At 34.1% G+C, this 21,686-nt stretch overlaps 1 protein-coding gene and 1 long non-coding RNA gene across 2 annotated transcripts; one reads left to right on the top strand and one right to left on the bottom strand.

The window, feature by feature from the left end:
• Positions 1-6,229: 6,229 nt before the first annotated feature.
• LOC127849754 (putative nuclease HARBI1) lies at positions 6,230-11,307 on the bottom strand (the record flags this gene model as incomplete). Its single annotated transcript, XM_052382504.1, has 5 exons — positions 6,230-8,881; positions 9,191-9,302; positions 9,558-9,670; positions 10,836-11,022; positions 11,068-11,307. Coding segments are annotated over 5 exons (1,041 nt in total), but the record flags the coding sequence as incomplete, so codon positions are not given.
• A 7,319-nt stretch (positions 11,308-18,626) lies between these two features.
• Positions 18,627-19,563, top strand: LOC127851432 (uncharacterized). The gene is made up of 3 exons (XR_008035761.1): positions 18,627-18,696; positions 18,950-19,059; positions 19,417-19,563. It is a non-coding gene; the product is annotated as an uncharacterized LOC127851432 (long non-coding RNA).
• Positions 19,564-21,686: the final 2,123 nt, after the last annotated feature.

The raw sequence follows: 21,686 nt of genomic DNA, 5'->3' as shown, positions 1-21,686 counted from the left end.
ATCTTGCTCTTTATAATTCGTTTTTTTATTCGAATGGCATCTCGCGTGCAAAGATAAACGTCTGATTAACATAGGACTTTTTTTACTTTACACACAACGGAATACTACCCATTACATAACGTTTTGTTTGCAAGCCCAACTGGTTTACAGACAAAACGAATTGACAGATGAATGCATTTTCTCATTTCATTAAAGTATTTTAGAGACATTTTGTGGTCACACTAATCTGCCTTCATGTTGGTGAAACAAACAATTTTCTAACATGTGTGAATAATATTTTCTTGCGCTTTTTAGGTAGATATATTTTCCGATTACTTGAAAACGATTACGACACGTTATGTTTACACAACAACTATGCAATAACACATTGCCTGTTAAACCAGTATAAGCAGTATAATAATGCAATAAATAATGTCACATCCTTAAAAAAGGAGAGCAACTTAAATAGATATTACTTGCTTGCAAGACAGAACAAGCTGAACACTAACCCTGATCCTTGTAATCCGGGCAGTTTAACCGACTTTTGAGAAATGCGGTTAATGTACTCAACAACTTACTTTTAAGTAATCCCAAACATTATTTTCCACTTGGTTTCCCAAAAGTGATATTTCAAACTTCTTACTAAATAAGCAGAGATTATATACAAATAGGAACTGCTGTTTCATTGAACACTGTATCCCTACAAGAAAGATAATATCGCTTTTGAGTAAAACGAGATCTATGAAAATCGATGGACGATTGGGTTATGCTTAAACACATTTTATATGTTTTAGTTTATTTTTTTCGTTATTGAATCAAGTCTAAACACAAATCTTTGTATATGCTTTTGTAATCAAATGGCCTCAATCTTGCGAAGCGACCGGGAATGATAGACGCAATAAACCGCTTATCACTACAACAACATGTTACGCATTTAAACCGTATTTATACCATAAGTATATGAGGAATTTCCTTAAGTAATTCCATCACAATTAATGTTTTAGCAGGACATGTTTAAATCTATCTTTATAAAAAAGTGTATCTGAAATTGGGCCCATCCATCTCAGATTTAATTACTTGAGTGTTTGATGTATAATGTTTATGCTTGATTTGCGTATAGCTTAAAATCCATGCACTCAAATTGCTTTCGAATTATTAAGCGGAATATGTGCAGCTTAACTACCACGCTCTACAGATTTAATTTCAAACAGGGTCCTTTGTTAACGCACGTAAATTGTCACCGGAACAAGGTGTATCAAGAAATACGATAATAGACAAAAACAGGAAGGACTCATTTTAGGAATGGTATATTATTGGGCTTTTGATTGTAATCGTCATGCTGGTACTGAATCACGGGTTTAATGCACTTACCTAAGATTAATATGCCTTTATGTATAATAGTCGATGTTTTTAATTTCTGTTAAAAGTATAACATAACGTCATTTTAAAACAATTTCTGAGTCTAAATTAACTTACACAAGAATTTGTATTGTGCCATAAGACACATACCAGAAAATATTTACTTTGGTCACTTTTTTGTCTTTGTCTGTTTTTGTCTTGGTCAAGAATATATATTGTTATCGGTTAAAAGCATTGTCAGTTGGCAAAACGCGTCAAATATCTTTACAGATTCCAAATAACTTATATAAAAACCAGAGCTGAGAATGTGCTTACTTATGTTCGACCTTGTATATAACTTTGCCAGACGGACCATTGGTTTATATCTGCTACGTAACATAAGGTGAAAGAAAATGAGGTCCAATAATTGTTTGCAATCTTTGGTATACATCATTGATTTTATGCAGTGCATAAGCTTTACTGAATATAATCATAGCAAGAAAACAGCCTTATATTAAACATAACACATTTTGCGGTAAGCCTTTCTAAAAATTATTTAGGAATCCTCGGTTAGCATGTAACTCGGAATAAATAAGGACTTTTATGTCAAATTTTATTCCTACAGCTTATTAAATACAGTTCAACTTCTCTCGAACATAATGTATTGTAAAATGAGTGATAACACTATTGTAAAACCTGTTGGTAATGAACATGTGTTCATTTATGTTAAAGGTTGTTGCGATTGAAACATATTAAGAAGTATTTTAAGAAGCTCTCGATTATCACAAAAATGCTAAATCGCACTGTCAAATGAAATAGCGGTGCATACGAAACTTGAAATTCGAATCAGAAGAAAGCCTACAAATGCTCAGCAACCCCGGAATAAACGATGTTTTGAAGTCGAAACAAATAACGCAAAAAGCAGTAATCGACGATTAATGATCGCACTCTTCAAGATAAGGTTCCATATTAAGGAAGATAACGTGTTGTCACGCCTTCCTACGCTCCTCTTTTGTTTAATGCACCCTCCTTAATTTACTGCATCGCTCTTTTTTTAATTGCAAACCTCTTTTAATTAATTTTAAATTCCTCTTTTTTTCTATCTCGTGGCCTCGACTTAGTAACTCGAGGCCACGACAAAGCTCACTCGTGGCCACGAGTTAGTAAGTTGTGGCCTCGAGATACTAAGTCGAGGCCACGAGATAGAAAAAATATGAGTGCAATTTACAAAAAGAGGATAGAATGTCACCTCTATGCCACAGTACCTTCCAAAATCAAATCCCCAAAATTAGATTGTATCGCGTTTGCAATCGAATAATTGAATCGAATTAATCGAATTAGAACTAGTCTGAGTAAAACTTGAATGTGACATTATTCTCATATACGAGTATGTATATGATATAGGAATGGTGAAATTTACGATTGACAATACTGAGATGAGAACACAAATACAAACCGAAGCGACCGTCTGAAAAAGATTCATTCTTGTGTCATCGGATTGGAACGGCTAATGTTAACATTGTGTTCTGTCTGTGAAAGCGATAATCGGTTGAAAAGAACCTCACACAAAGCCCGTTATGTATCACACTAGACAAGCGTTTCAGTAAACAGTAGCCTCTTAACCATCGCATTTCAAATTAAACAGCAATACAATTTTAATTTTATTGCATGTGTTATGCTCATGTGTTTAATGTTAAGGTCCCCTGCGTGGTTTTGCTTTGGGTAAAGTATTTTTTACTATTGCTAAAAAAGAATCATGAAATAAGCATTTGGCGCGCATTATGCTTGGTCCTGGAGCCGTATTCACCAATAATAGAAATAATCTTAGGCTTAGACTCAGACTTAAACTTGGACTCAGACTTAACAAAGACAGACTCATAATTTGTATTCACGAAACGAAAATAAACTTGACTTATGTAAGTACACTTACACCTATGACGTAATAAAAAATAACTTCAAATTCGAGAAAATCATCCAAAAAAACGTCACATACAGCAGGCGATATTATTGTAATACGATGGCGGAAAGAGACTGTTCCTCGTTCGTCAAATGTTATTGCGGGATATTTTTCGCAACTCTGCAGGCTGCAAAGCAGCACAAATGTATTAAAGATGAATAAACCATTTTGATCACATTTTACAGCGTACATGACGGTGTGAAGCGTATTTTTATTAAAACAGCGCATCGTCCGAGTCTCACTTCGATCCGACAATTTTATCGCTACATGTAAAATACCAGTAAGTCAAATATGGCTTTTTTCATTGCTTGGTATCAAAAGCAAAAATCTACTCAAAAATTGATTTACATTCGTTTTGACTTGAAAAGTTCAGTGTAAGTGCTCATTTTATTTGTTAACTTGCAGATATGGCCGACGAAACCGCGAAGAAGCAAAAGTCTCCAGACTGGCCCGAACCAGCCGTCATTACGTTAAATGCACTGGTTCGGGACAGCTGGGATTTGCTTTTTGGCGAGTATAAAGGCACGGGGGCCGACAAAGTTTCTGTGGTGCGGCGTCGAATCTGGGACACCATTGCACAAAGAATATCGGTGTAAGTAGCCTTCTTTAAACTTTCCATGTTTTTCTTCAATGATAGTTTGTTTACGGTATTGATCTGATGTTATGAAAAATCCATCAAAATGGAGAATATTCTTAACCAATTAATTTTTCGCTTATCTCTTATTGTAAACTATAAGAAATAAAGAATGTTAGCTCCAATGGTGAAAGTAGCTTTTTTACAGCGAATTTGGAGTACATAGAACGTGGGAGCAGTGCAGAAAGAAGTATCAGAATGCCAAAACTAGATGTAAATAGATCTTAAATACTAAAGATTTATTCGATAGAAATATGGAGCAATGTTCAAGTACAAAATTTTCTGTTACCTTGACTGCAAGTTATCCATAAATTATCCTCTATTATCCTCTATCATAAATCCACCATTTTGGAAATTAACTTATCTCCCATAGTCCGATCAATGAGTAAGTACATGCTATGTTAGTTAATGTACTCTCATCAATGCCTTGGACTTTGGAAACAAGTTAGATTTACTTACACACATTTAAAAAGCATCCATAAATTTGTATTTAATGATAATTTCAATCGATAGAATTGTCATTTACACAAATGCACAGCATGTTCAAACTGAAAGGTATCTCCATAATCTTTTTTATTCCACGTCGTCTGAAAATATTTAATTTGGGTATAATATGCATTTTTAATCCAGATTGTATCCATTAACACGACTGCTCAGTAACACTTGCACATGGACTATGCAAGCATATTCGCTCGAGTAGTGCATTTAAATTTGATTGGTTCGTCTAGTTTATGACACGTCATACGTCATCGTGTATGTAATGATAAATCTAGCAAATGCATTATGAATATTAAATTTAAATTCACCTACTACATTTTTTGGAGCACACACTTATTATTTGTTGTCATTAATTTCAAACGTGTTATATTTTATGTAATGAGTTTTGATGGAGGGTCGAAAAAACGTTTGGACTCGTCCTTTTTGGTCTTTTTGGAATAGTTCATTGTAACAATAGGTGAAATAGCATTCTAAACATGGATGGTGACGTCACTACGTAATTATCAGTAAGAACGGGGTGTACACAACGGGTGAAATAGTGTCATTTAAATGTCAGAAACTATAACGTGTTCGGATCCCATCAAGACTCATGCATACGAAATTCAAAGCAAACACAAGATGAAGTTAGAAACTTCTTTATTCTACGATAGCCAAATAGTTTCTACATTAAATTAAGTATCATGTATGGTCAGGCATACACATTAGCACTGGCCCAGTAATGTGTGTTTGATTTAGAGATCTATATATTTTCAAACAAAGCTCCTTTCCCTCCACACAAAAAGATTGAAATAACGAAAATGGGTTAATGTTTTCAAAATGGTGATGTATATAACACTGATGGTCCAATTTAATGCAGGTGTGCATAAAGTGGGTCAACTACGGCACCCTCCGACCGGTGGCGGATCTGCCCCTACCCTAACCTCGGCCGAGGAGATTATTGCCGCCACCATGGAAGGCCATCCTGTGGTTGAAGGTATTGTTGGCGGGATTGATTCAGATGGTCAGTTTTGAATTACAATTTTTGTTAATTGTGTGGAATAAGTGATCTGTACTTGTTGTAATCTTTAAACTTATTTGTTTCATTATGTTTATTATGGCATAATAGTGAACACACATACAAATAATACAGTGAATTGCGTCATATTCATTTGTGTTAATATCCGTTTGTACACGTATGTTTTAATTAAATAACATGTTATGTTGACTTCAGTTCAAGTTGTGCCATTACAGTTGGCAACTTCATTAACACGCATTAACGCAGAAAGTCGTCGAACCGAAGGTATTCTTACTGCGTTCTTCATGCTATATTTCTTCCATTGTAATATCTTTAATAATTATCCACCGCCATAGGCGGACGGTTATTGTGTTGGCGTTGTCCGTCCGTCCGTCTTTCCGTCCGTCCGTCCGGCACTTTGGTGTCCGGAGCCATATCTTGGAAGTGCTTTGGCGGATTTCATTGAAACTTGGTATGAGTATATATATATATATATATATATATAACGATAAGAGGATAATGCACGCCAAATGGCATAGTACACCATCTGTTAATAACGGAGTTATGGCCCTTTGTTTCTTAACAAAATGCTTTTTTACCTGAGTGTCAAATATAACACTTTTGTGTCCAGAAGCATATTGGCGGGGAATATCAATTCAACAAATTTGCTTGTTAAAACTTGCAATTGCCTGCTTTCTTAGTTTCGTAAAAAACGATAATTATAGGAACAGCCATCTGTTATTTATGTATTGTAATTTTTAATGAATGTAGTCATGAACTAGGATTAATCATTTGTATTATGTATAATTTCAGAACAAATGACCGTGGATACACACCTGGCGAACAAAAACGATTGTAAGTTATTACATTTTCTTTTTAATGCATTGCATTATTTCATTATTAAATTACACAACAATTTAAATACATTTATTTAAAAAAATGAATAATCATAACTTTATTTTTAATTTGTCTTCATGACTGAAAATATGAGATTTTCATGTTCGTGATAGCTCGCCAAATTCGTCCGTCCGTCAGTCGCCCGTTCATGTTTTAATTATATCCCATTCAGGGGCAAATGTGTGCTAACACGTTAATATTGAAAAGAAAAACAATCTCTGAAACGGTGAGGAAAAGAGTATCAGTCTGTAGAAAAAAACATGAGTCAAGTGAGCGATATAGAACCATTGTAGCCCTCTTGTGATTTGAATAAAATTGTTCATGTTGTGTTTCAGTGGAAAACGACGGTAAAGAACATGATGGAGAAAAGGAAGGTGTGTTACAGTGTACATGCAATTGCTCAGTCAAATATTTTGCAATAACCTGTAAAAAAATACAACTTCCTCATTCCGCAAAGAAAGCGTCCTATGTTAATCAATCTGTCTGTTCGTCTGTGTGGTCACCTTATAACCATTGTCCTAGCCATATATAAAAATTAATGTTACGAGCGTTATTCCTTTTCAAAACGTAACTTCATTCTAGGCTGTCCGGCTAGCGCAGTGGTTGGCACACTCGCTTCTCACCTAGGCGACCCTGGTTCGAACTTCGCTGCCGTCGCATGTTAGTTTGGTTGGTGGCGGAGAGGTGGGGTTTATTTTCAGTAAAAAAACTTCATACCACAATAACTCTAATTGTAACGATTACACAGTTGTATTTAATTTCATCATTCGACATACACATATTTTTATCATTTACACAGGACGCACTGAACCAGTCGAACGTGGACTGAAAAGAAAGGAGTGTAAGATTTTATATAAATATAGTTTTAAGAGATTGATTAAATGATGTTCAAACTTTAGTAAGTTTAAATATCAATAACTTTCAACTTATGAAAACATTGCAGTCTACAAGTCAAAATTTAAAAAAAGACATTGAACAATATCTTATGAACTGTGAAAATGCATGACAATGTAACATCATGTTTGTAATCCTATATCATTTTTAGCATTCTCAAAGAAGTCGGACAAGAGGCGCACCATAACTGAGAGCAGCATCGACTGCCTAACGTCTGAAGATCTGCGAGTAGACATTAAGAAAATTAACATAGAAATTGAGAAACTAAATCATGAAATTGAGAAAATTATACTGGAAAAGCAACTTGTGAAGTTAAAAATCAAAAACGAGGAAAATAATGCCATTTATCTACAGTCTAAGACCATGTATTACAATGCAAAGGTGTTAGGTAACTTATAGAATTCGATTTGACTTAAAGGGGCCTTTTCACAGATTTTGGCATTTTTTAGCTTATTCATTAAATGCTTTATATCGATAAATGTTAACATTGGATCGTAAAAGCTCCAGTAAAAAAATCAAGAATAAAATTAAAAAAAGGAAAAGAACATTGCCCGGACCAGGTTTCGAACCAGTGACCCCTGGAGTCCTGCCAGAGTCCTGAAGTAAAAACGCTTTAGCCTACTGAGCTATTCCGCCGATTACACATATGTGATGTATTTTATACCTTATATAAGGAATCTTCGTAGTTTCACAAAATTTAACGACAAAAACAGAACTCTCCAAATTATTCAATCGTTTCGCGTTGCAACGCTTTATAATTTTTAGGTTTTAAAATCGTCAAAAGATGCATATAATGGCTATATTAGACCATGGTAAATGTTCAGTATTACTGTTTCCTCACAAATATCATAACTAAAACGAAAATTTGCGAATCTGAAACAACTTTTTTCAATTTTGTCAATTTACCAAAGCGTGAAAAGATCCCTTTAAGGCGTAAAAAGTTGTTTGTAAAGTTAAAAAGTTAAAAAAAAGTGTAAGGATTTATTTTATTATTAAATGATTGCTTGACTCACGTCATTTATTTATTATGCCCCTCTTCGAAGCTGTTTGATTAAAAATATTGCAAACTTGTTTTGGTTAAATAATTATCTGTTTATCATGAAACACCTTCGATATACCCCTTGAACAGTTTTCATATAATGTATGAAGGTACTTTGAAAAGGAGAATGTTATACATTTTACATGTATAGTGTTTCTTAAACAGTATGTCTGCATAAAATACATTTACAGGTAATACAAGGAAAATGCATAGCTAATTATGCAATAAGCATATTTAGTTCATCTTCAGTTTCTTTCCTTTCTTACATTCTACTGAAATATGTTTCAGTAATGAAATGCCGCATAGCGCGTCCATCCACATTGTCAGGCGGATTGGCTACAGGTTGTGCTGCTTCATAGGCATCAATTTCAGGGATCTCGACTGAGTCGTTGCGCGCAATTCCAATATTGTGCAGAACGATACATGCACTAATGTGCTGTACAGCCCTTGTTGGTGTTGCGCGGATCTTGCGTCCCAATATTCCGAATCGGTTCTTTAACATCCCGAATGTCTGTTCAATCATCACTCTTGTTCTACAGAGTGACCTGTTGAATCTGTCTTCGGACTGGTTTACTGGTCGTAAATAGGGTGTCAGCAAATAGCGAGAACAACCATACCCGCTGTCTCCGATGAGTAGGCCAGCATGTTGTCCTGTATTAAATAGATTAAGACGGATTAATTACTATCATAAAAGTTAAATCGATATACTTGACTACGACACGGAACATCACACTATAATACAGTACGCATATACGGCACATCTTTTAGCTAGTCCATTGGCTTCAACGCCTGAACGAAAATTCTTTAATATAGAAAATAATAGACATGCTTAGCACTCGACAAGCCTCGTTCGTTGTCCTTATTTGCACAAGATGTACACTACCAGACTAACTTTCTATGTAATATGATTTCATAAAACATATATACGAAAAGAAACGGGGCGAATGTTTAAAAGCTGACCGTTTTCAAACTGGTTCCGGAGTTCACAATTCCTCCATATCCTTGCGTCGTGTGTTCTTCCCGGCCAGTTCGCTGTGAAACTTGTTATCTTGTAGTCTGCATCACAGATCGCCTGAAACAAAATAAATGCATACGAATTCGACTATCGCATCCAGAAGACCGGACCTTACATTATTTTCAATAGAAACAAGTACTTTTTATCTCATGAAATTATTTAATTGACAATTTTAAATCACAAAAATAACTATATTATACATAACCAAACAGAAAATACCTAAATCAAGTTAACAAATACCATGACCGTGAAGTTCAACTTTGAATATCGAAGTTTAACGACTTTAATGCATTATCTTGATGTGTACTGCACCTGTACGTTAATGGTCGGGATCCCTTTCCGTCCAATGAAATCTTCTACATTTTCATTTGGTTTCTTTATGTTTATGTGCGTGCAGTCTATGCATCCAAGCGCATTAGGGAAACCTGAAATTTGTTTTTATTAAAATTAATGTTAAAAAATGAACTTTGACATAAATGTAAATGAAATCAATTTTAAAAAATAGCCGACAACGACCGATTTAGCGTTAAATTTCCCTGGTACGGTAATGTAAGTATACTCGGGGTACATGTAAGTAGTACCCGAGCCGACAATGACCAAGCGAGCATCATTAACTAAAGTTCCGGTTTCAATATTTATTTATTCAGAAATTTCGAGGTAAAACGCTTAAACAGAAAATAAAAATGTATTTATAAAATTACTATTTATTTATTTAATGAAATTATTGTCATTTCGATCCATTAAAGCACAGTCAAAACTTTCGCAGAAAATACAGTCTAACTGAAACCACTTACGACTGACTTATTTACGAACCGACTGACTCGTGACAAAATGGTCCAAAATAATATAAATTATAATCATAATTAAGTTTAACAACAAATAAAACCCAAAACTTACAACATGTGGGGGGTTAAGATTAAATTTGGACATTGTTCAACAAAACGCTGTCCTTGCTTGCCACAATCTCCCAGTTATATTTGGCTATATCATACTTATATGTGTGGGCATTTTAACACTGACAAACAACATGAGTTTTGAAAACATGCAATCAATCGTTGAATACACGATTTTTACTTAATTTCCAAGAACCTCTAACCATAATTAGCGTTTGCATTAAAAACCATTGCTCAATCATTTAATATTATAAATATATACGAACAATCATATAAAAAAATATAAACCGCCGCGGGGAACTTGTGAACAAATGTAAATCTGACGCTGTACCAACTGCGCTATAACATTTCCAATAATTATTGGAAATTATTAACGTTTAGTATTCGAAAGTTAAGTGAATTGAATACACACAATCTTAAAATAGATTGTAAGTAGTCTTTCAAATCAAACTGTAAATTGTGTAATATTTCAAATTATAACAAAATTCGCATGTTGTGTTATGTCAATTAATTGAAAATGTAGAGGATACAGTAAAATGGGATTAAAACATGCATAAATCTAGTTTATTTGAAAGAATTGAAACTTTTTAAAATATCAATAGCGTTTGGAGGCTATATATATCAATGTTTGTAAACAAAAACAGGACGCTAGCTAACTGAATGGATGACCACTAAAATGTTTTTTTCCTTCACATACCGGCTATGGCTCCAAGCCCTTGCTTCACACGGGCGGCGTCTATTCCAGTCGGGAACTTGACGAAGTCCGACACTTTTGCGGCCAATATAGCACTGACCTGTGCACAGACCCTACAAACTGTAGCCTGTGACAGACCAGTGCTGTCAGCCACGGTGAGCTGCAGGTCCCCGCTAGCAACGTACCGCAGGTAGGCCACGGTGAACTGCAGGTCCCCGCTAGCAACGTACCGCAGGTAGGTGCACACCGATAGTGCCACTGGGATCGGCAAACTTCGATTTGTGTGTCTCTCTACGTCAAAGCAAATTTCGCATATGAATTGGAGAGTGTCTCTCGTAAATCGAAACCGCTTGTAAAGTTCGACATCTCTGTATATTTCCAGCGGATTTGTACGATCTAAAAACACTCTCTCTACTCGCAAGCGCCGATTATTTCTACACCGACGTAGATTCCTATGGGCAGCGGCCTTGTTGGTTTAGCTACGTGCTTAGAACGTTACGTCGCGACTACACGTACGTAAGTCTACAAATAGTAGACTCAGAATTTTAGACTCAGGCTTATGAGTCTGAGTCTAAAACTGGGGTGATTTCAGTTTCGTGAATCAACTTTTTTTAAACTGAGTCTGAGTCTGAAACTTAGCGTAAGTCTAAAAAAATAGACTTACGGATATTGGTGAATACGGCTCCTGTATTTTATGGACATGTGGTCACTTGCGCTTAATACAACAAGTATTGAGCGGTAACAAGTAATTCTCTCTGTATAATGTTGTACTTGTGTTATGAATACGTTTCCTTTATCTATAACGATTTATGCCATATTTTTACATCGGAGCATGCGTGTAGTACTTTTTGTTTAAGATTCTGGAACTGTGCTATTAGTTGCTGAGTTTTTTACAAATCGTAAGCATATTTTTCACATTCGTCGTTATCACAAAATGCGATTAACTAAATCGTACCACAGACATTACACTGCTGACACAAATCTTTGGAATGCAGTTTTAAAAAATACAACGCACTAACCTTTCCCCCAAGTGGTCACATCGAACAAGCATGAATTTTCCGTTTAACTAGGATTATGTAGATGTCATAACGTGGGATTCCAGCAATTCACAAGGTCAAGTTTTGTGGGTTACCAAATTCAGACCAGATCGGTTTGACCCGTTTACATAACGCGTTTACTTTAGTTTCATTACAATGTATGTGCAGGTTTGAAATAGATGTAATTTAAATCGCATATGCTACTTCGTTATACCAATTGTATCACAACGGTACATTAAGTCGATATACGTTACACCCATATGCCGGTCAAAATAAAACCTGTCAAATTATTTAAAGACCCACGATGAACTATCGGATTTAACACTGTAATACAAGTTGCATTAAATGCACAACAATGTCTCTTATTGAATACGTTAAATGCGTACACATATATTTCCAGTTCTTGTGCAATTCTTATTGATCTCCCAATTGCAAATATTTAGATAAGTATCCATAATGTACACCGTAGCTGTCGTTTTATCGAACAATACTTTAATAATGTACGCGTGTCTGAGATATTTCAATTAACGAAATTAAATAGCGTTTGTTTGATTTATATCGTTTGCTTAATTAGTCAGGTATAATAAAAGTATTCATGCCATAATGATTATTGCATGAATTTATTCATTATAATGTGTTAACTCAATTATCTCAGACAGCATGTATGAATTGGCTTATTCATACCATAACAACATGTTTTGAAGACACATAACTGGTAGACGGTTTTGTTTTAAATACAAAACACAACAAATTACAAAAGTATTATGTACATCTTTACTACTTAACTAAAGTAAATACAAATGTCCTTTCTTTTAGTTTTATTTGTAAAATTATTCCATTTGTCTTCACTGAATATTGCTTTTGTTTTACGTTCATTTGTGTCAACGATTTTAAATTATTTTGTGAATTGACCGCTGTTTGATCAGGATTTGCGTCGAGTTTATTGTTAACAACTTATCAATACTGTTTACAAAATCATTCAAATATTACTTCCTGAGCCATAAAAGCCAAATATTTCTCTTTTGCCTATGTATTCACTTGTAAATGTATGTTGTTTTATTATTTCTACATTTTTTACTATGCTGGTTCAGCGAAGCAGCTCGTCTCAGTTATCATACCATGAAAACAATCTTTACAATGGCGACCTTTGTAAAAGACCGAGTCAGTCCGATTGAGTTAGCTAAATTTTCTCAACCGGCATACCTCGCTGATTATCATTGATAAAGGTAAAGGCAGCTTGGTTCCCGTCCTCTTTCAAATATATTGAGAGGTTCTGGACAGGAACAAGACACGAAAACTGCCAGGTGGCATTTCAAACGCTGTGACGCTGGGAAAACCCCAAATGTAGTTATTTTAAGATTTGATCGAGAATGTAACCCGCCTCCCAGTTTCGCTGAATGGGTGAAGTTTCCCACGGGTACTACTTCCCCGTACCCCCAAGTTTTTTCGTACACACAATTTTTCGTACCCTTTTTTTGTCGTACCCAATTTTTTATTCGTACCCAATTTCTGTTCGTACCCAATTTTTTTTTTTCATACCTAATTTTTTAGTACACAATTTTTTATTCGTACCCAAATTTTTTGTTCGTACCCAATTTTATTTTGTACCCACATTTGTGTTCGTACCCACATTTTTTTGGCATAATTTTTTCGTAACAAAAATTTTCGTACCAAATTTTTTCTAGCCAGCATTTTCGTACCCGCTTACATACTTGTGGTGATGTAGAAAAACTTAAATTGATGCTTTTATATCTATCCTCTTCAAAAGCATCGTCACACCAGTACTGTCAGTACTTTGATTCTTAAAATGGTATCCACTATTTGAAGTACGAAAATAACGTGACCGATAATTAGGTCATCAATCATTTTTAAGGAAAAACTGACATTTTAAATGTATATCATCCCGTTATCTTTAAACACCTTTCCTGATGGACATACACATATTCTGTATGAGTCGCGAACAAGTTCTTATTCATACAAAGCTTTTATTTGCAACCAAACAAAACAAAACTATGCAACTGATGATATATAGAGTAATTCTTTAAGACAGAAATAAAAATAAGCAAGGCATTTAAGTATTGAAATTTCTTAATTTCAAGCCGAAGATAATTATGGCCATAGAAAAAAAAATCAAGCAACGTCAAAAGCAAAATGCTTTGAAATAGTTTTGTCTTTTGCGACTTCACACACATTTATGTCATTTAAAGCACACTGGTTTGTATGATCATCTTATTTGGGTAAAAATTATGACAAGGATCCACTTGATGCTTTTGCAGCCTTCTTTATTGATTGACCAAGTGTAGTCAAAGCTTGTCTTATTACTTCAATCACTTGCCTCGATGCGGCCTTTCCTGTTTTGCAAAATGTTGCAAAATGCTCGCAGTTATTCCTCACCACATCATAACCGTTCCAATTGGAAGGGTTATCGACTAAATCCAAAGCTTTGCTTACAGTTTCCTCAGGTGGCAAACAGTGAGCAGATGGATAATTTATTCGGAACAAACGACCATTCATAAACTCCATAACGTCAACTACTCTCGTCTTGGCGTCTAATATGTTTTCCCCACCAAAATCAGCAACTCCTTTTGAAAAACCAAGATATATGCCGTGATGAAAGTACTTTACGCCTTCAATTTTGCCAGGTGTTGCAATGTGATCCCCAACTTGTAAACGCCTGCAACAATTAATAACTCAATAATGCATGACGTGATTGTTATAGTTTCTCCAATTTTTCATGCACTCGTATAAATCAAAAGTGTATTCAACCATCAACCAAATCATCAATGGATAACCTTAGTATACAATTATATAAGATTACCAAAACCAGACAAATATAACTTCAACATTTAAAATAGTGTATTTAGTTGTTGTTTTTAATGTCACAAAAACAACATATGTTTACAACGTACAGGGACATGCAAATATAACGTAAAAAGGAAAAGAACCCAAAGAGAATAATTTGGAAAATGACCGTAAAAAGATTTAAATCCCCAAAAAGGTTATGCAGCAAGGCCGAGGATCGAACCCGCTTTTCGCGGATTTGAAGTCCAGTGGTTTTCCAACTAGTAGGCCGGTCTGAGCAAAATAAGAATACTGCGTATATGGCTAGTTTTTCCGGTGAATAATGTAATAATATAAGGTAATAATATAATATACTTATAAGGTATTAATAATCAATCAAATAATGCTGCAATCATGCAACCAAATTATAAAAATGAACACATTCGCGTAATTGCCACTAAGAGCAGATATTAACTGAAAATATTTACCGTAATTGAGTAATTTCTTCTCCGTCAGCTGGAACGTCCTCTAAAGCATCAAGTCGTGCATTGTAAGCCATGAATGTTTCCTTTTCGAAATATGTGCTTAAAATGTTGTTATTGTAAGAACTGACAAAGCATACAACCCTTCGCAATTTAGATGCTATAATTTTATAGTCGTGATAGATCTGTTATCTCCGGACTTCTCTGCAAAATAGTCCTCAATAACCAATAACGTAAAACCACTATCGATTGAAAAACGATATCACTAGTCTTGTTCCCAGTAGGCTAACTTTACCGATGTTCGCATAGCACAAACCAAACAATGTCGGACTAAAACGACAAGGTGGCTGTGATACAGATTCGGATACAATTGATTTTACAGAATGAATACCGCCCAATCGTGATAGATCTCCAGACTCCTCCGCAAGATAGGCCTCGTGCATAATGGTCGCCATCTTGCCATGTATAACCATTTTACTACCCAAAAGGTTATCAGTCTATTGCTATAAGGCTGTATACGACGCGCGTTGAACTAGCTCCATACTTTCTACCAAAACTGTGATATAAAGAGCACTGTCAACGTTAATTTGATGTATTTTGACCTTAAGCCATATTATTTATTACCACGGTATTGTCCTCTTTTGAAAATGAAATAACGGTGTTTACAAAACTATCCAAACAGAAAATGAAACTAGATTCATTACGTTTCGCCATCGAAACGCTATATTTGTCCAGTTTAACTGGATTGATGATGTGTTTATGTGTCTGTTATAATTGGTTGTATTTATTGGTAAATACCATGATGTTGTTAAATAAGTAAATTGGTGTTGTTGTTTTTTTCATAAATTAATAGTTTGATTTAATTTTTTATCATTATTTTATATAACTAGAATTTATAATTATCATTATTATTTATACTAAAATAACCATTACGATTTGCTTGAACTAGATTTATATACATTGTATTCATTATTCTAAAGATTGTCTCTTAATCTTGATTCAAAATAAATTGGTTTTATAAGGGGATTGGTATATCAGCATTATATGCCATAATGTGCTTCTAAATTGACGATGTGGGAAATGATTGATATGAAGTACTAGATAAGTATAAATGTACACATTTTTAATTGCGTATTCTGATACATGCATGAGTGATAATTATTTGTTGCAAGGTTCGCTTTTTTAAGGTTTACTAAAGTTTGATACACTGATGAGCATCAAGTAATCTCCCCAATGATAATTTGTGTGGCTCTTACTCAGGACAAGACCTCTTCAGTGAAAATCTACAGTGTACTAGTATAAAAGCATCTGGATTTTAACAATTCTGGCTGACCAAGCAAATGTTATTATTTAATATGAAAAGACTTATATTAGAGACAAGAGAGAGAGAAAGAGAGAGAGAGTGAGAGAGAGAGAGAGAGAGAGAGAGAGAGAGAGAGAGAGGAGAGAGAGAGAGAGAGAGAGAGAGAGAGAGAGAGAGAGAGAGAGAGATGAGAGAGAGAGAGAGAGAGAGAGAGAGAGAGGGAGAGAGAGAGAAAGAGAGACAGAGACAGAGAGACAGAGAGACAGAGAGAGAGAGACAGACAGGCAGATAGAGAGAGAGACAGAGACAGAGAGACAGAGAGACAGAGAGACAGAGAGAGAGATATATATCAGAATTACATATATATGTAATTAGTACTGTTTGGACAGCATATTTCTCCATATATATATATATATATATATATATATATATATATATATATATATATATATATATACGGAGAAAGATATGTGAAAGAACAAACAGATACACATACATTCAAACAGACATACATATTCCTATTGGAGACTTCGGCGTGGGCGCCTAGCTACGATGCAGAATGAAGCAGACGTACTGTGAAATCCCCATCCCCCCCATAAAAAAGGTTCATTCACAGTTATATACCATATATATATATATATATATATATATATATATATATATATATATATATATATATATATATATATATATATATATATATATATATCTATATATATATATATATATATATCTATATATATATATATATATCTATCTATTTATATATATATATATATATATATATATATATATACATATGTATAAAAGCGGGGAGGGTTATTATAAAATCTCCCACAGTATGCAAATTTTTTAAGACAAATCCATGATTTTTTAAACGATGGAAAGAGTTTAAACAAACCTAATTGAAAATGTTATTATAAAATGCGAAAAAGAAACTGTCGGGTTAATAAAGAGATGTTTTTTAGAAATGACGCAGAAAAAAATGCGTGTAAGGCGTAACAAATATCTACATCGAAACAGCGTCCGTTTGTTAACACTTTTTACTCGGAAAAATAGACGTTACTGACGTAACGTCATTTCCCGTTGACGTGATATGCAAAACAACGGTAACGGAGATTAAATTTGTTGAGGAAGGCGCATGTAAGAAAAAAGGTAAGATTTTTTGTTTTATATTTAATTGGTATATTAGAAGTATGTTCAATCGGATAAGTTATTTGCTGATTAATCATATCAAATGTTTTAAAAGTTCTTGAACAGCTGAAACCGATGGTTCCTTTGTAAATTGAACGTACTTAAATTATGTTATTATTTCTTTGAAAATGTCTAGCCGTCATGTAATGGAAGTTCAAAAATGAAAGACTTTTTTCCGGGTACAAAATTCAAGCATATATATCCTTTTTAAAATAATGAATGCTTCAAAATTAATAAGCAGTGGTGAACAGTTCTTTTTTCAATGGAACTATCTATATATGATATATAAGGTAATTAATTAAGTATTTGTTGATAGTTGACCGCCGAAAATGTCTAGCCACCGTGTGATGCTTGCAGTTTTGACGTTTGAGATGCTGACGTTAAAAATGAATTGCGTGTTTGTTTGTTTTTTCAATACAAAAAAGCACTTTTAAAGTCAACGCGTGAAGAAATTATATTTCATAAGATGTAAAAGTACACGAATAGCTGAAATAATTGTATGGGTTAATAATTTAATATGTAAAAGTAACATCTTGCCGATTAAAAAAAATGACAAAATGAAATGCTTTATTGGCGATTTGCATTATACACACATAGATATGTAAAATTGTTTGAACACTTTACTATATGTTTTGTTAATTTGTAGTTTCCTATATGGAGTTACTGAGCAATATTTTGTAATGCTTACGTTTGAATAGCCTTTACCTCCCTTTAATCTCCCGAGCCATTACAAAACTTGAAATGAATTGCGCGACTCTGTCGGGTATTGAGCCCGCGTCCCCCGTGCCGGAGGCAAACTTCCCAGCCAGCACACCACTATCGGATAGATATCGGTAGCAAAACGGTATATCGGCAAATCGGCACGATGTCTATCCGATGTTAATCCGGTTCGCCGCCCGATATATGTAACTAACAAAAAAAGTCATTTTACAGGCAACGTGTTTAATTAAATATTACAAAATACATACATTCGTACCATAAAACATAAATTAAACAAGTTAAATGAGGCGTTCGAACACGAACATTCCGTCTTGCGTTTTGTTACGGAGATCTTCATTAAAGTTCAAGTTAGTATTTCTTGATTATAATATATAATTAACTTTAATTTTTTACGCACATGTAGATTTGTTCGTAAATAACGTGATGGTACATGAAGAATTTGAAGTATCGATTCGTAATATATATTCGCGAGGTAGTTTTAACCGCGCGTTCATACTTTGCTGTTTTGTTACTTGTACACTAACTTACATTGGATGTGTATACAGTTTAAATTTATTTGTACGAATTAAGAATACTTGTGTTTCCTTGTTTCATTGAAAGATTCACCACTATTGTTGACAAGACCCAGCCCTCAACAGCCAACCCACATTTCTAGTGCCGTGGGGAATCGGCAAGGTTGTCTTCTGACAGACCACACAGGATAGTTCCAGGTTACATACTATTTCTGAAGTGTTATCTTTGGTTGTTAGCATGCTATTTGTATTGCGTAAAAAGTACACTTTCATAACAGCATAAAGTACTAGTTAGCAGTAGTGCAATACTTTATGCAGATAATTTAAAAAATGTGTTATTCCGGTGACTATAAGAATTAAACTGCCATGATATTTGAGGTTTTAAAACAGATCATCAAAATTAAATAGCACTGTATATTTGAAAAGTTATCAAGTATACTTGTCCATGAAAAAGTAAGCGAATATCATGTTTTTATAAATTAAAAATCTTGCGATATTTAAGCACATGCATTTAAATGATCATATAATAATAAAACTAAACTTGTACTTTTTCAGAAGCCGTCAAGCAAGTCTTTCTGAACACAAACAGTTACATGGAGTTTTTCATAAAAGCATTGCTTCGAAAGCCAGTGGCTGCCATGAGGGAGGGTGCACCAAGCCTTCGACGATGACATCAGCCATGGCCAAAGAACATTATGATGATTAGCTAACTTACTATATGACTGCTAATTGTGTTAATAGTTACAACTCATAAGGTTTACAATTTTAAGCTTACCTTATACACTTTAAATTATGACTTTTATTGTGTCATCCTCAAAATAAGACTGCCTTTGTTTCATTATATGTATATTCTTAAATATTAAGGCGTTAAGTTAATATAATAACATGAATAGAATTTAAAATAGTTAAGTATAAAGAACGACGTTTGCCGTTATCGGGACTCGAACCATTGTATGTCATTATATTGATTAAACAGTTATTGCTGTTACCACTCGGCAATCCGGACTGCTATTCAAAGTCTGCTTTTGATAGTTTATTTATATAAGTGATGTACGTGTACTGTTGTTACACAATTTAAAGGAATTATCAGAGACTAGCTACTCTACAAATTTTAACGGAATTAACAGAAACAAGCTATTCCAACATATTCAATCGTTTCGAATTTGTAACACTAGTTTCGAGTGTGAAACATATTATAGTTTTATCAATTTCAATTTGTTTTATCAAATTTCACTATTCATAAACTAAACTGTATTTCCATCATCAGTCTTCGCCATATAGTGTCATTTTGACAATCTGTGAACAATGCCCGTCAAGGCTTTCCTTTCTTTAGCCAAATTTGCATCAATATATATTATACAATCTTGTAACTTTTGCTATTTTATGATAAATGGGTTTTATTGAAGAAAATGATGCAGCCAAATATGAATTTCTTAAACAAAATGTTTCAACTTGCAGTCGTTGGCTTAATTTGGTGAATTGCAGAGTTAGCCCTGCCCTTTTTGGCTTTATATTGTTCCAAATAGGTACTTGAGATTAGATTGTGGGTGAAAAGTGCATTTTTATACTAATTATGTACATTTTGTTAAAATTAATTGTCCTTAGTTCCTGTTAAATGCAAGCTGTGTGTTATACTTAGTTAAATACAGTTGACTTTTTACACATTTTATACATCAGTACGTTTAATAGGTTACTTTTAAACTGCTAAAAATTAATATTTTTAATATATCAGCAGGATTGTGTTTGTTCCTTTTTGAATTTAATCCTGTTGTTGTTTAAGTCTGCAAAATTGTCAAAACCAAAGAGAGTGGCGTTTAACATTGTTGGACTTGCAATAGAATGTTTAAAAACGCATTCGCCGAGGGTTACAAATCGATATGAAAAAAGGTGCAAAATGCACTTGCAACTTCAACTGCGCTGCACAACTAGATGAAACGACCTTACCTGGCGAAACGATTTGTGGTTTAACCACAATTGCCCTAGTGTGACGCCTATTACGTAAATGAGATAACTTTAAATATGGGATATACACCATCAGTAATTTAATACCATACTCGAGCTTCGCTTTGTATATTAGGGATACAATATTGAAAATAGAAACAAAATTTGCAAAATCTAATTATCGCTATAATTCGTACGTTTACGCGCAGAAATTATCATAATTATGATGTTACGTACATTTTTTATTATGTCTGTTTTATTTAATTGAAAACACTATATATTTCACAGGATAAACTCTAAATAAAACACATGTTCGTGTTATGTGATGCGTTTACTTTTTGTTTCATATGAATAAATTTCAATTAACTAAACTGTTCACTATCTGAGTGCAGTTTCTTTCCCTTTGACATTAGATCAAAAGTCGTTGGTCATGTTGGGACAGACCAGGGCATGTAGCTAAAGATTTCTCTATTTTTGGTGTGTCTGTTGTGTCATTTGTCTTACGTTGGTCAATATAATTTGTTCAGGATAAGTTATTCAGTACAGAAAAATATCAGCACTATCAACTCCTCCTAAAAATATATTTGCACGTGAATGCACTTTGTGTGCAGAATTACCCGTATTGTGATGCCATTGACAACGTTATCCGCATTGTTTTACATTGCAAACACTATGTGTTTATTCGTTAAATTCGTTCAAAGCTAACTGGGATTCCAATATTATGACACAATTTTGAGTCATACGAGATCATTACTTGGGAATCCAACATTTTTATTAAAACACTTCAGATGTCGTCTGTCGGGTCAAATAAAGGGAAATACTGTGTTGTTCTATTGCGTCATAAATATAAAACGATTGGGTTTATACTTTAACGGCAATATTTT

Source organism: Dreissena polymorpha, chromosome 11 (genome assembly GCF_020536995.1).
Source record: "Dreissena polymorpha isolate Duluth1 chromosome 11, UMN_Dpol_1.0, whole genome shotgun sequence".
NCBI lineage: Eukaryota > Metazoa > Mollusca > Bivalvia > Myida > Dreissenidae > Dreissena > Dreissena polymorpha.
This window is presented reverse-complemented; position numbering and strand designations above follow the sequence as displayed.